General features: G+C 45.4%; 2 protein-coding genes across 6 annotated transcripts in view; one reads left to right on the forward strand and one right to left on the reverse strand.

Annotated features, from left to right (window-relative positions):
- Positions 1-9,275, forward strand: part of LAMB3 (laminin subunit beta 3) — a 123,108-nt gene extending 113,833 nt beyond the window's left edge. For all 4 annotated transcript variants that reach the window (XM_084611325.1, XM_084611322.1, XM_084611323.1 and 1 more), the window contains exons 18-23: positions 830-974; positions 3,570-3,777; positions 5,092-5,233; positions 5,676-5,852; positions 6,829-6,982; positions 8,462-9,275. In XM_084611325.1, coding sequence (XP_084467451.1) covers positions 830-974; positions 3,570-3,777; positions 5,092-5,233; positions 5,676-5,852; positions 6,829-6,982; positions 8,462-8,595 — 960 coding nt within the window. In that variant the 3' untranslated portion in view covers positions 8,596-9,275. The remainder of the gene's footprint in view (positions 1-829; positions 975-3,569; positions 3,778-5,091; positions 5,234-5,675; positions 5,853-6,828; positions 6,983-8,461) is intronic.
- The window catches only part of CAMK1G (calcium/calmodulin dependent protein kinase IG), a 34,217-nt gene continuing 28,894 nt past the window's right edge, over positions 9,248-14,570 (reverse strand). Inside the window, exons 7-13 of one of the 2 annotated variants that reach the window (XM_084611329.1) lie at positions 14,482-14,557; positions 13,872-13,984; positions 13,262-13,340; positions 12,784-12,871; positions 11,648-12,063; positions 10,991-11,119; positions 9,248-9,866 (exon numbers count right to left, since the gene is read on the reverse strand). In XM_084611329.1, coding sequence (XP_084467455.1) covers positions 11,029-11,119; positions 11,648-12,063; positions 12,784-12,871; positions 13,262-13,340; positions 13,872-13,984; positions 14,482-14,557 — 863 coding nt within the window. In that variant the 3' untranslated portion in view covers positions 9,248-9,866; positions 10,991-11,028. The remainder of the gene's footprint in view (positions 9,867-10,990; positions 11,120-11,647; positions 12,064-12,783; positions 12,872-13,261; positions 13,341-13,871; positions 13,985-14,481; positions 14,558-14,570) is intronic. The other variant, XM_084611330.1, reaches the window with a different exon arrangement.

A 14,570-nucleotide genomic window follows, 5' to 3' on the forward strand; every position in this document is an offset into this window, starting at 1 on the left:
AGCTCAGGGGTGTCTGCTTCCACAGGTAACGGCAAGGAGGGGCTGATTAGCATACACGCTGTGTGTTCACCTGCTCCCAGGATACACTGCAATGGAGATGTCACCTTCATTAAGCAGAGAGGGGGATGGCAGGCATGTTTACCCAGGCAGGGCTCAAATAATTCACCTCAAACTTCACCCAAAACTGAATTTCCTGGGTGGCTTGGAAATGTTAGTAGAACTTCTTTTAAAAAGTGGTCATTTTTTGTGCTGACTCTGCATGTCCTGGCTCCCTCTGAGAGTGGAAGCCAAAGGTCTGAAATACCCAGGGAACAGCTCTTCTCCAGGTGTTTCCAGCACTCAGGGAAGGTCACCAGGAGCTTGTTCTCACTGAATTTCCTGGGCAGCAATGCAAGATGGAGAGCGGGTTTAGAAAGCTTAAACTTCTCAAGTCTTTTGATGCTGCTCTGATGCTCCAGTCTCTCTGCACCATCCTTAGTTAGGACCCAGCATGTACACGTTAGCCACATTAGTCCCTTCCTACAGACTTTCATTTGAGTATCTCAGAGCACTTTGCACATGCTAAGGGCAGAATTTTCCAAGGCGACTCATGACTTAGAAGCCCAAGTCCCATTGAAAGTCTGTTTTGAAAATCCTATCTTAAAGCTTTATCCCTCAAGCCTCTCCTCCAATCTGTTGACAATGGGGCAACCAAGACAGAGAGTGGTGGAGTGACTTGCCCAACGTCACCCACGGAGTTGGTGGCAGAGCCCAGACAGGGCTGGTGAGCTTTCTAGGCTGTCTTGTGCCAAGTAGAACCTGACTTTACTGGGGGCACTGTTGTTGGCAGATCAGGGCAGCAGAAACAGCTTCAAACCAAATCCAAAGCAATGCACGACGTCTCGGGGACCAAGTGAGTGTAACCAGGACCCAGATAGAAGGAGACGTCCGACGCATCCAGCAATTCATCCAGCAAGTCCGCAACTTCCTGTCAGGTAAATCCATTAGTCTCCATGCATGTGAGGGCAGGACACTGAGGGGAAACCTCTAAGGGACTCCTTAACTAAGCCCACAGCATGCCCATGCTTGTCCCTTTGTGGATGGAAAACCTTAGCCACAAGAACAGGGAGAGGTGAGAACAGGTCAGGGAATCACTCCCCCAACCTGACTTACACCTGTTCACCTGGACAAGGGTTTGTTGGCTGGTTACAGTGGATGTGCCAGTTCTGAGTACAGTTAAAGAAGCCTTTGAAGATCTGGCCTTGTATTCTCTGCTTAGTCTTTAAATCTCATGAGAGGAATTCTTGGTTGTATTGAGAAAGGGAATCCCGGCAGAAGAATTACATAATCACTAGGCCATTGGGATCCCCATCAGCTCTAGCTCCTTAGATGTGTTTTCTGAAGAGCCGGGGAAATAATAACCCAGGGGTTTGTCTCATGGTACAAATATTTGCTTTGGTTTTGATCCATGTACGTTAAACACCTCCAAGGTTTGCTTTGTACTTAGAGCTCAAAGGAAGCCCAAAACTCAGTGAAAAGGTCTCAGTTTCACCTAATTCGTGTTGCAAGGAAAAAATAAATTGGCATCAGATTTGCTGGAAAAAAGGCCCAGGAGCTTTCAAAAGGTTTGCAAATATTTGAATTGCAGTCCGAGTTTCAATGAGACCTGAGAACAAGCAAGTTCTGATTGGCGTTGGGCCTTTTTGTGGACAGTTCTCTTAGTTCTAATAATATTTTGCAATACCCACTATCATCCTTGCATCAGTTCACACTGCACTGTCTGGGGAATCAGACGTGGTTAATATTCTTAGTCTAACACTAAGACAACCATTTTTAAAGGGAGTGCTGCTTTTGCTTTGCCTAAGAGTGTAAATGTCACTAATGCACCATGAGCCCCGGACAGCAGACTTGTATTCAAAAATGGACTAACATTGATATAAGTTGAATGTCGTCAGCTCTGGTATTTGACTATATCTAGAATGGTTTGGGTATTTGACTATATCTAGAAAGGTTTGGGCCTTCAGCACATGAAACTTAAATTAGTTCTCCCCTGGGGAGTGAAAGTACAGTCTGACCATGACCACCATCTTCAGAGTCAAGCTTTGATTGTGCCATTCTCACAGAACTAGATTAACTACTGGTGGTATAACCCTGGTGACCTCCATGGAGTTACACCTGGGACAGATTTAGCCCATTGCCTTAATGGCCTCCAAATGCCATCTGTGAAGTTACCGTAAGTGGCTGTAGGGAGGGCAGAAGTTGCTAGCCCTCGGCCTTCTGTACTGTAGAACTTAATGAGAAATCTAGCCACGCTTCCCACAGCTGTTCAGGAACCACTCTCCTTTTCCAAGGTGGAAAAAAACCAGTTAAAAACAAATCAACTGAATTTAGCAGAGGTGAAAAGAGCTGGAGTGACAGTCCTGGGGCACCAAGCACTCCATCTGCAGAGCAGGTACAGTACAGCGACAGCAGGGAGAGATTTCGTCACGTGTCTTCCACTGCCATTACACCTCTATCCTAGCATCTGAGAGCAGAGTACATTCTTCTTCACCTCGATGCTGAGGCAGCCTTTGAGGGCCCTAAGTTAGCATCAGTTATGATGGTGGCTTTTGCACAGCACTCAAGCAAATCTTCTATGGTGCAGACTATTAACCAGGCTAAAGAATTTATTGTGCCCCACAGCCAGTGGGATGACCTATAATTCATAAGCAGATTTTAATAACGGATCAACCTTATGAGAATTAGGTGAAGAAGAAAATCAGCACTGTCAGGTATTACAGAGATTACCAAGCCCCAGCTAATCCCTAACGCAGCGTCCTTTGGGATGTGCACGGCTCTTCTCTCTTCAGTGGTGATCGAGGAGGAGGCTTGTCCTGGAATACACATGCTGCTCAGTCTGTTGCTAGTGTCAGACTGTACTCCACATTTAGAGGCACAGATTTCTTTGTCAAATCAAAGGTATTGTTTTAGTACTCTGGCTGGAAGCTTGGCTGAAGTGTTTTGCAGTGTCCTTAGTTAAATCTCAACCAGTTCTTATTTTATTCCAGGCCATGGGTCAAGCTTATGCCTAGCGTTAGCTGGTGCAGCAACCTGCACTGACTTGTGCAAAGCTGAATCTGGCCCATTGTCTCTCTGCTCAACTGATCTGACTCCCCTGAGCTCAGAGGGTTCAGTTGTCAAAGAGTCACCTCCTGGATTTTGTCCCACGGTTGAAACCCTGCCTGCATGGTGGGATCCACAAAGACTGATTTACAGCTGGGACATACAGAACATCTTATCTGCGTAGCGAGTGGCTCTGGCTGAAGTACTGCCTAGGGTCCCTTAGGAGGGACTGTAAAATGGGGGATACACTAATGGACTAAGTTAGCGGTAATCTGGCCGCATGTTGGCAGACACATGCAACTCTTTGAATGAGGAGGTAGTGGGAGCTAGAGGAGCTGGGACTTCGTAACCCCTGAACCTGGTGTTTATAGTCACTTGCTGCATTGCCTGTCCCCTGGACTTCTGGCTCCCCATGCTGTGCTCCCAGACCTGCCCGCACGCTATTCTTGCAGCTCTACCTGACTTTTGTTTGTTTGTAAACTCTCTAGACCCAGCCACCGACCCTGCCACCATCCAGGAGGTCAGCGACTATGTGCTCTCGCTCCGCCTCCCAACGGACACTGCTGCCGTCCTGAGGAAAATGACTGAGATCCGAAACCTGGCTGCTAAGCTGCAGTGTCCTGAGAGCATCCTCACCCAAACAGCTGGTGATATCGCTAAGGCCAAGAGGCTTCAGCAAGAGGCTGAACAGGCAAGGTAAACTGGGCTTTAAGCTAATAGGATGAGAGTCTATGGGCCTGACCCAGAGTCCTTGGAAATGGATGGAAGTGGCCGTATATTTGCGTTTCTCAAGTCCCTCCAGAAGAGAGAGACTCCCCATTTCAATCCTGCTTCTCGCTGTCCATGTGGCCTTCCAGCAACTCCCACTCCCAGATTCACCTTGGTTGTGCCTGAGTCACGTTACACAGCATGGTTGGGATAATGTTGCCAGAATTACTGGAGCCAAATTGCATTTGACTGCTGGCCAGATCCTTAGCTTGTGTAAATCTGCATTGACTTCAGTGGAGATGTGCTGATTTATATCAGCTGAGATTCTAGCCCCATAGCTTGTGTGTCTGTACAGTACCTAGAGACATGGGACTCCAGTCTTGACTGGTGCCTCCAGCTGATACTGCAATGCAGATAATAAACCCTGCCTCTAATAACAATAGTCTGACATCCCTTCATTATAGATATTGGGGTGGGGATCTTTCCCTGACCAATGGGAACCTTTTTTGCTTCTTTGAGCTCCTATCATGAGAGATGATAGAGCTGAACTGGATTTCCAGGGACTCAGTAATGGGATCTTATAATCGCACAGTTACTAAGGGAGAGGACACGAGCATTAAATGGCCTATTTACTATCCTGATGGAAGTTGGGAGGCTTGTCCCTTTGAAAACAAAACAAAAAAACAAAACAGAGCACCCTTGTGGAGCTGGAATGGGTTTATTTTATGATCATTCCATCATAGCAATATTCTGGAGAGAAGGTTAATGCGATAAGAGTGTAAACCCACTGAGAGCATCTGACACCAGCTGAGTATGATGAGTTAGGGGAGTCTGGCTTTGCATGCAGACATTCCAGGGGAAAGTAAAAAGTCTCACTTCAAACTGGCAGCCAGTGTAACTGATGTAAAGCTTTAAGCAACTAATTGGGCACTTTCTTCCCCCTTAAATAATTCGTCTTTCCCCACTTTACCAAGTATTAGAAGCAGTTGTGCTTCTAATGGAGGCTTTGGTTTCTTTTCCCATCTTGCCTCCTCGTCCGAGTGGTAGGAAGTACAGCACTGCTTTTCTTCTTGGAAGGCAGCATGGTCAAGTACAGTGGCTTCAGGACTTCTGGCTTCTATTACAAGCTTTTCACATCTTCTCTTTGCAAGATGTTCCACTTGTCCAGCTTATCTCCCCTCTGCCGGTTTTTAACTTTTGAGCCACAAAGCAATACCTCATCATGTGTTGTCATTATAATTACATTATAAAGATAACGATACATTTTTGATTTAATTATGCTTCCCTACTGCATTCCCCCAGGAACCGAGCAAATGCTGTAGAGGGCAACGTGGAAGAAGTGGTGGAGAATTTGAGACAAGCAAACACAGTGCTCCAGGAAGCCCAGGATGCTATTAGTGGCTCCAGCTATTCCCTTCAGCTCATCCAACTCCGCATTGATGAGGTGAGTGATGTGCGCTGCATTCCTAGCATTATAATGCTGCGTGGCCTGCACGCTGCTCCTTTGAAACTCTTGTGGAACTCCCTGCAAAGTGCCTTGCCACTGAGGGTAAGTTACTAATCACATCCTTGCCCCTCCCGCCCATTTTCATCCTACCCTGCTGGTGCAATGATGCCCCACAATTGTGGCAAAGAGGCAGGATCCTAGCAAAATTGGCTTGCTGTAAAAATCGGACTGTTTTTCTCCTTGTGCCCTACCCCATCTTTGTTCTGTTGAGCTAAACAGAGCCTATCATGGTGGGACCCTGGTTTGGGGGCTGTACTCACTATTGAGTCTGTATTACAGACCAATAATAAATCATAAGAGTGCCTGTGAGGATGATATATCATTAATGATGTTCTGGGAGGAGCTTTTCTTTAAAATACCAAACACCTTTGGCTTTCAGATCCAGGCTGTCCTTGGTCCAACGGAGAAGAGTATGAGAGACATTACTGATCAGCTGGACAACTTCACCGAGAGAATCAGCCAACTGCGGCACAGGGCGGAGCAGAATCAGTTGCAGGCCACCGATGCTCAGCAGAGAGCAAAAGAAGCCATTGAGCAAGCAAGGAGCACTCAGCAGGTACAAGGGAGGTCTCGTAGGAGCCTAGGAATGACTCTGCCCATAATCTGTTACTAGCTTCTTCTTCTCATGCAGGAACAAAGCCACAAAAGTGCAGAACATACTTGAATGCTGCATGGAAAGTGAATTACTCTGTTTTTAGGAACATAGGAATTACCAGACTGGTTCAGACCTAAGGTCCATCTAGTCAATTTATCTCACCTCTGCCAATTGCCAGCACCCGGTCGCTTAGAGGAAGGTGTAAGAACCCTGCAGTAGCAGAAGTAGGATATCTGCCCCCACATTAGGTCTCATCCTGGTCTAACAATTAGTTTGACTTCAGCCCTGAAGCACGAGGTTTAATATCCCTGCCAAAAATTGTTAGCATTGACTATTATAACTCTGCATTTTCTTTTTATCCATAGAAATATCCAATCCTTTTTTGAATCTAGCTAATTTTGTGGCCTCAATGACTTCCTGAGGCAATGAGTCCCACAATTGAATTACACATGTGAGAAGGAATTTTCTTTTATCAGTTTTGAATGTCCCCTTCTTCCTGTGTTATGAAACAGGGAGAACAGAAGTTCCTGATCTCTCTCTCTCTCTCTCAACTCTAAACTATTCATTATTTGATATGCTATTATTTTGTCCCTCTTCTTCATCTCCTTTCTATAGTGAACAATGCCAATCTTTTCAACGTCTCTTTATATGAGAATTTTCCAGGCCCTTGATTATTCTTATTGCTATTTCTGCAACATTCTTTTTGAGATGGGGTGACCAGAACGCAACATGTTAATCCAGATGATGCTGAATTATTGGTTTCTATGAAGGCATTGGAAACCAGTATGTAAATGTATTATGGTCTTTAATATCTCTATAATAGTAATAATGGCCATTTATAATACAGAGCTCCAATGCAGTGTCTAGAGGTCATTCATCACTTGGACCTCATTTATTTGCTTGAGTTCACCTGCACTGCTCATTCGCTTTCCCACAGGGATTTGAACGGGTAAAACAAAAATACGATGAGCTAAAGAGGCGGATGGGACAGAGTTCGACACTGGGAGTGCAGGGCAGCAGGATCCAAAGTATCGACAGGGAGGCAAAAGCGCTCTTTGAAGAAACCTGGGCTATGATGCTCAGGATGGAAAGTAAGTAAATCTGTGCAGGCTTTGTCAGGGCATAATGCCAGGTGATGAGGGAATGAAACTAGAAGAGGAACAGAAGACTGAGAGGGAGTGGTGCAGAATTAGATGGCTGAAGCCCTCTCTATATTAGGTTCCTCATCCTCCTCCCTCTACATTGATCCAAAGCCCTAGTGTAGGTGTAAACCAGCAGGGTGAGTTACTCTTATATAAACCCTGTTTGGCCCCAGGAATGTAATGTAATTATGCGAGTACAAATTCCCTTAATCTAGCCAAGCCCTGAATGAGTGATTCTGCTTGTAGATACAAGAAACACCCTCCTAAGTAAAGAACTTGGAGGACAAATGTGTTAGCCACAGAAACCCAGACAACTGGATTCTGCTTTGTGGCTTTCATGACAAATGGATTGATTAATGTGCCCACCATTTGTCACATCTCTTCACTGAACCTCACAGCACTTTGCACAGCTCTGGTCGCTGCTTCTGTTGCTGCTAGATAATGTTGCAGTGCAACATTATGGGGTTGAGTAATAGAAATCTCATACCATGCCCCTCCCTGGCCTCACCAGGATGAATTTGGACCCTGCTGTGTACCTTTCCCCTCCATGCCAGTGGTGTAGGTGTTTTGTGAGAGGCATGCAAGGGGAACTGAGGCTGAGACTCCACCAAATCCCTTGTGGCCCATGCAGGGATCGGAACTTGCAGCTGGAGAGCAAAAGCCGATGTACCAACTCCACCGTACCACTCAACCCCCTATGGACTAGCTTCAAGAACCTGCTTCTCTATTTCCTCTCCTATACACTGGTGCACCATGCATTCATTTCCAGCCCTCATGTCTAAGGGCCTCATTCAGTGTGCTTTGGGTACCAGCCACGCTGCAGATTAAGTGCCCTGGCCAGAAGGCTTGAGCCTTTCAAGTTGGAGAATGGCACTGAGCCCAAGTAGTTATCACGCCAGAGCTGTGGCACTGATTTCAGTGATAAAGCAGTGGCTCTAGTGAACATCATTCACCAAAGGTGCCTCTCCGTGTCAGGGATTTGATTGGATGCTGCTGCTAGTCACTTAATGCTGTTTGTAGACTGCTGAACTCAGCAAGGAGTCTTGATGTTGCTATATAGGTTAGTGTGCAATTTCCCTTCTAAAACACAAGGTGCATACAGTATGGGCTTGTTTCTGCTCAGCCATTGATGTCAGTAATGGAATTTCCATTGACTTCAATGGTCACTGTCTGGAGTGGCTTTATTGGAAAGAAACATTGACTGATGTTATGGGGTGCCCTGGACAGTGGCTTTCTGATGTACTTACTGACTGGTTTGGACATGTCCTAGGCAGGGCTAGTGGGTTTGGCTGTTCTGGTGGGTTCTCATATTGCTCTCCTGACTTAGATTGAGAGGGTGTAGATTTTCAGAAGGGTGATGAAGGCCTTAGGGCACAATATCATTTTCCTGGACTATCTTCCCCTAATCCTGACTTGCTCTCTCCTCAGGTATAGAAATGGAAATTCAGAAAAGCAACAATGCATTAATCATCAAGTCAGCCAGCCTTGCAGGCCTGGAGGAGCAAGTGGAAAAGATCAGCAGTCATATCCATGAAAGAATCACCTACTACACCGGTTGCTAATCAATCAATGAGCTGCTGGGACTCCATCTTGCCCTGTAATTGCAGAGTCTGCCTTCTGTTCAAACATTGACTGGGGTAGTTAGTCCCCTCTCATAGAATTTTCTTGTTCTCACACTTAGTGTCTTTGGTAACAGAACTGCTGTAGCTTTAGAAAATGCTAGCATGGAGCCCAAAAGGACAAAAATGCCTCTGGAGAGAATGAATGTTATATGGCCTGGCTGAAGCAACCCTGGGGGGCTCTAGGAAAGGGGGAAGATATAACTAATGAAAAAAGCCTTTTGGAAGGAGTTATTTCTGTATGAGGTTTGTTAATGTGACCGGGGATGTTTGTTTTAGCACCTGGATTTTACCTTTTGAATGACTAAGACCAGAGTTGAGGTTTAACTTTTCTGGTACAGTGCATTTAGTTCTTCTAAGGGAGTCATAAGAGGAGTAGAACTAAGGCTACAGATAAATATAGGACCAGGCCCAGGAGCAGATAACTGAATAAGCCCTATTTATACAAACGTAAGAGCAGTTGTGCTCTCAGGTGGAGTTAGATACCATCCAGTTGGACTTAGACAATATGTTGCAAACTGAAGCCTGTAGGGAACAGGTCTGCATTTGCAGTGGGAGGTTTAAGAGACCACTTCCTTGTCTAACCACCAGGTACTTTACAAAATAAAAGTCAGCTTTATTAAGCATAGTGTTTATTACACAATTACAGATGTGGAAGCAGGTAATTCAGACCTCACTTTGATCAGACAGGTGGAGGATGGGTAGCAAGTTCTCTCTTTTCACAGCTTGAGGAAAACTGCACACCCAAGAGAGGCAATTGATATTGGACTTCAACATGCTGGAGCTCAGGAGTAAGCAGCAAACCTAGCAGAGAGGTATAGACTAAACAAATACCATTGGCTTTGCTTTAAAAGAATTATACTGTGCAGCATGTTTGTTACACATTGAACAACTACACAATCTCTACAAAGAACGAAGATACAGCCTTGTGCAAGGACATATGTGTCATATAGATGGAAGGTGCTAGCAGAAGCCTCATGTGCTTACACCTCCCTTCTCTCAAGCAACTGCTCCATGTTCTCATGAGACAGGTACTCTTCAAGGTTGTTGCTTTGAAGGATTACTTCGGAGTTAAAAAGTGTGCAGCTCTCCACCACATGGCTGCTCTCCTCTGAGAAAATGGCTCCCTGTCTGGCTTCTGCCAGGATTCAGTCTCCCCTCCTCGTGCTAGTGCTTTCTGGCTGTGAAGTGCAGAAATCAGTAAATCAGCCCTTCTGGAATGGGAGAGAGTTCAATGTCACTGTTAGAATTGTTTCAGTGGACAGTTCCTGCAGCCTGTGTTTCTTTAGCTTACAGCACCAGGGCTAGCTTGGTTCCATTAATCTGCAGCTTATAAAGGATTACTAAGTGATTAATCAATTGGAATGGACTCCAACAGGTTGATAACTTTCTGCTGATGTGCATAAAGCTACTGGTAACATATTGCTCATGTCTGTATATCTATTAGCCTTTTACAGAGAATTTGGAACTGTACTATAAAGCAAGACTGACTTCTCCCAAGTAGATGTTGAGAACTGAGCTAACATCCTCACCTTAGTTTGGGGGAATATTTTCCTTCATGCAATGTCTAATCCTAATACTTCTTAGTGCTTACTTACAGTAGTACAAATCCATCTCATCTGCAGTCAGAAAAAAAGCCACTTCCATGCTCACACAGACGTCCCTGTGCCTCTGGTAGGTGATCTCTTTCCAATCAAGAGCAGAGCTTTGGGTAGCAGTGCAGGCTTCCTGAGGCTGTGGGGCCACTACGTTTCAGACCTGACTTGGGTGAATCACAGCTAAGGATGGGAAAGTAGTTCAGGTTTCATGGCCCCATCAGTCCTTGATGTCTGCTGAGAATGCCTAAGGAGCCAGTCAGTGCTGACTGTGCTGGTGGTTTGAGAGATATGGACACTTGCCTCCTCTGAGCTGGATTGTGACTCCCTCAATCACATTTTATATAGGCCACCATGGAGCAGTTATGTGGCAACAGCTTACAGTCACTGACATTGTCCAGTTTGTGGTTGCTCTGATTTAATAACTCCCAATTGTTTATAGTTCAGAATGGCAGGGCTATGTGCTACCTCTCTTCTATAGGTTAGAGGCCAGAGGGGCCCTATTCTCATGCAACAGGATGTGAGCAACTCCTATGGAAACCAATCTGGACCCTGGATTCACAGAACTGGTCTCAACAGAAGTTGAAAGATGCTTCAGTTTTTCAGACTCTTGCTGCCATGACATTGCTCAGCCTTGATTACAACCAAAACAAAAGCTTATTCCACCCAGAAAACTCTATAATCCATAGACATTTTGCTTCATCACTTTAAAGCAATAATCCTTTTGATCTTGGTGCACTTACCGTTAAAGATGTGTTGGCTCAAGTGGATGACTTGCCAATCACATGACCAAACACACACCAGTTTGCCCAGTGCCACGGTATGAATTGTTACTGGTTTTCATGGGTACGATCACCTCTGATTTGAAGTGACTGGTTTTGAGGTGGTGGAAAGAGAAAAATGCAAAATGTGAAGAGAGACTAGGTACATTCTTCAGTTGAGCAGAAATATAACAGTAGGCTAATATAAACAGTAGGCTAGCTACTCAAATGGCATAACTGTGCAATTAATGCCAGCTAAGGAGCAGGACCACTATTTTTAGCAACTGCAAAACAAAACCAAAAAATAGGCCCTTCCAAATTGTGGACAGGCACCAGATTGAGGATGCTGGGGAACTGAAGCCCTCTGGTATATCAGTACATTGAGGACTCTGCCATGTCACCTGGCCAATGTGTCTCAACCTGATGCCCAAGGCCCTCCTCCAAGGGAGTGGGAGGGAGTTTGGCCAGCCACACCTATCCAAAATTCCATCTGCCCCCCCCGCTTCCCACCTACAGCTGGTGCTTGGAATGCAACTCATCTGCCATGTTTCCACAAAGGCCAGTGCCACTTGGTTGCAGGGACTGTGCTGTGAAGATAAATCTGGCTCAATATTTAGAATGGACAATGTGGCTACCTACTGGTTTTTGGCAGCTTTTTTAAGTAGTGCTGACTCCGAACAGAAGACAGTCTTCACCTTCTCGTGCCCTCCAGAAGCTGAACTGCAACTGCAAGAAGTTCTAGTTGGAGGGCTTGGATTGTCTGGATGGATCAAGCACTTGTCAACTGAGAGCGACCCATTAACCAAGTGATCTAATGGGTTGCTCAGTGTCATCTGGGTGTTTTGGTCAAGCTGGCTGGGAGGAATTTGACATGCTAACATGGGGATTAGCAGCGTCTTGTCTTGAGTGGGCACCTCTTGGCTGGTGACCATAGGGCTGTTGAGTCTGGATACTTCTGACACTTGTATGACCGGGAGGCTGACGTCAGCCTGTGCATGGCAGTTCATGTGGAGTTTCTTCATGTGGCGCACAACAGCTGCAGCATTGAAGGCTTGCTGAGGAAGAGGACATAAAACCACCATGACCATCTCCCAAGCTGCTGAGTGAATGGAGGATATCTCCTGATTAGCAATTTACTAATTAGTGCCATGCTGCTCTGAAGATGGGCCATGTTCAACCCCAGCATAAGGAAATGCAGGGGAAAATTTCACCCACCCTTTTTGATAAGGCAGCTGTGGAATTTACTGTTACTTACAGACTGGTCAGAGCAGCAAGATTTGTTCAAAAATAGGGTTCAGTTTTGAGCTAGAGTAATTAAAATGCCATGGAAGAGTCTGTTCTTGCAGCATTGCCAACCTCACTGCAACCAGGAAGCAGTCCAATCTCACAAGATTAGCTGACAGAGGAAGGACAGGTGTGAGGGTAAGACATAAGAAACCTGGGTTCAATTCCCACAGGCAAGTCAGTTGCTTGGTGCCCCAGTTCCCCCCCCCCATGTAATATGGGACTAATCCTTCCTAATCCACCCTTTGTCTAGATTTTAAGATCTGTGTCGTATTGTTTTTGTATCATATTCAGCCCTATGGAGGGGCTCTAATTTTAGCTGAGACCTCTTGGTCCTACCATAATATAAATAATGGTTATGCAAGATGTCCAAATTGATTTCTGGGGAAGGGGTCCCATTTGTGGTGTTGAAGGTGTGCTCATGGCTAGATTGCAGCAACTGGAATTGCTTTGGAAATAATTCTAGAGCACCCAATGGCAACACAACCTACCCTCCATTTGCTCTTTGCAAAGTTTTTCTGGATCTGAGCACTGACAGATGGGTATATGTCCCGGTGAAGGGCTGTATTTCCATCAATCCTGCAGTTGGGGAAAGAAGAAACAGGCTTGTAGGCAGATGGTATTTGAGAGGCATTCCATATTCTGGAGGCAGATAACTACTTTGTATATTCAATCAAGAGTAATTAAACCCAAAAGGGAAAAACAGCAACAAAACATAATACAAACACTTCAGAGTTGAGAAAATATCAGTGGGATTGTTTCCCCTCCATCTTAAAGGTGAACCATGCACAAATAGCCACTTTCTTCACAAAAAAAAATGAAAGAAGACAGAACATTCCAAGTCAGATTGCAAAGAAAAAACTAGAGAATAGTAACATCACCATTCTGTAGGCTACAGATAGCACTCCAGTACTAAATGTGGAGACCAGCAATGTTAGGTGCACATGTTAGGGGATACGTTGCTCTCACCAGGGGTGCCTCAGGGCTTTCTCACAGGTGAACCTCTCATTTGGATCCTTCTCCAGTAAGCGACAGATGAAATCCTTGGCTGTTTGTGGGGAACAGAGATAGAATCATGTCTTAGCACTTACAGGAAGTAATCCTAAAGCTGACAGCAAACACTGGCAGATAAAACATGCTGTTTAAGCATCAAATATTCTATGTCTAAACCCACAGTATTGTAACACTGTCCCAAAGGTAAAATGGATATGTGTTCAGTAGATACACATTGCTTAAGGGGCCCATGTTAACTGAAGATGGGTCAAGTTTTATTGCTGAAATGTAGGGATTGCCAGAGTGGATCAAACCTGTGGCCTACCCAGTGCAGTATCCCATCTCTGATCCTGGCCTGCACCAGATGCTTCAGAGAAAGGTGCATGGAAACCCTTACTGTGGCCAGGAAGTAAAGAAAATAACTTGCTGTGGAAAATGTGAGGATGCAATTCACTAAAGTCTCCTTCACTTGCACTCCCTTGTAGAGTTCAGCCCATCCAGGATCCAAAGAGTTCTGGATTGCAGATGTTGCATGCCTGAGAGGGACAGGGTGCTAATAAAGCGCTGCCCAATGGGTGAGATTTACCTGACTCAGAGATAGCATCCCAAAATGGAGACTCAAACTCATAGTAGCCTTCTTTAATCTTTTCAAACAGTTTGGATTCTGTCTCTTCGTAGAAAGGAGGGTATCCACATAGCCTGGAGCAGAACGGGAAGTTGATTACCTCCTCTCTCCATGCACACAAGCTTTTTTAACTCTACCAGGGTCAGCTGGTGCGTATCCCAGGGATAAGTGAAGAATGGAGAAGGTGGTATGTATCCACCACACAGCGCAGTCTGGGTGTATGAATTCAGAAAAAGGTTAAAAGCTCCAGTGCAGCAATGTCAGGACAGCCACAGCTGGTGTGCAGCTAATGGGATGCAGCTGAACCTAGAAAGCACAGAGGGGATGCTGGATAATAGTGATGGTACTGAAGGAATAGTGCACAGGGTGGGCTCTATAGTGAATTGGGCTGCAGTCTTTATTACACTGACTCTTCACTGCCTTTCACCTTGTGAACAAATGAGGGAACAAACCGGTGGCATGTCACACTCATTTTGCACAAGCATGTGGGGGGATCACATAAGGGGCCACACCACTGAAGAATCCTGAGCACCTGTTGAAAAAAGCAAGGGTGCTGTTGGCTTATACTCACAAGATATAGGTAATGACTCCTATAGACCAGCAATCTACAGCTTTGCTATATGGTTTCTGTGCTAGGACCTCTGGAGCTACAGGAAATCA

Source organism: Lepidochelys olivacea (assembly GCF_965140295.1).
Source record: "Lepidochelys olivacea isolate rLepOli2 genome assembly, chromosome: 21".
Taxonomy (NCBI): domain Eukaryota; kingdom Metazoa; phylum Chordata; order Testudines; family Cheloniidae; genus Lepidochelys; species Lepidochelys olivacea.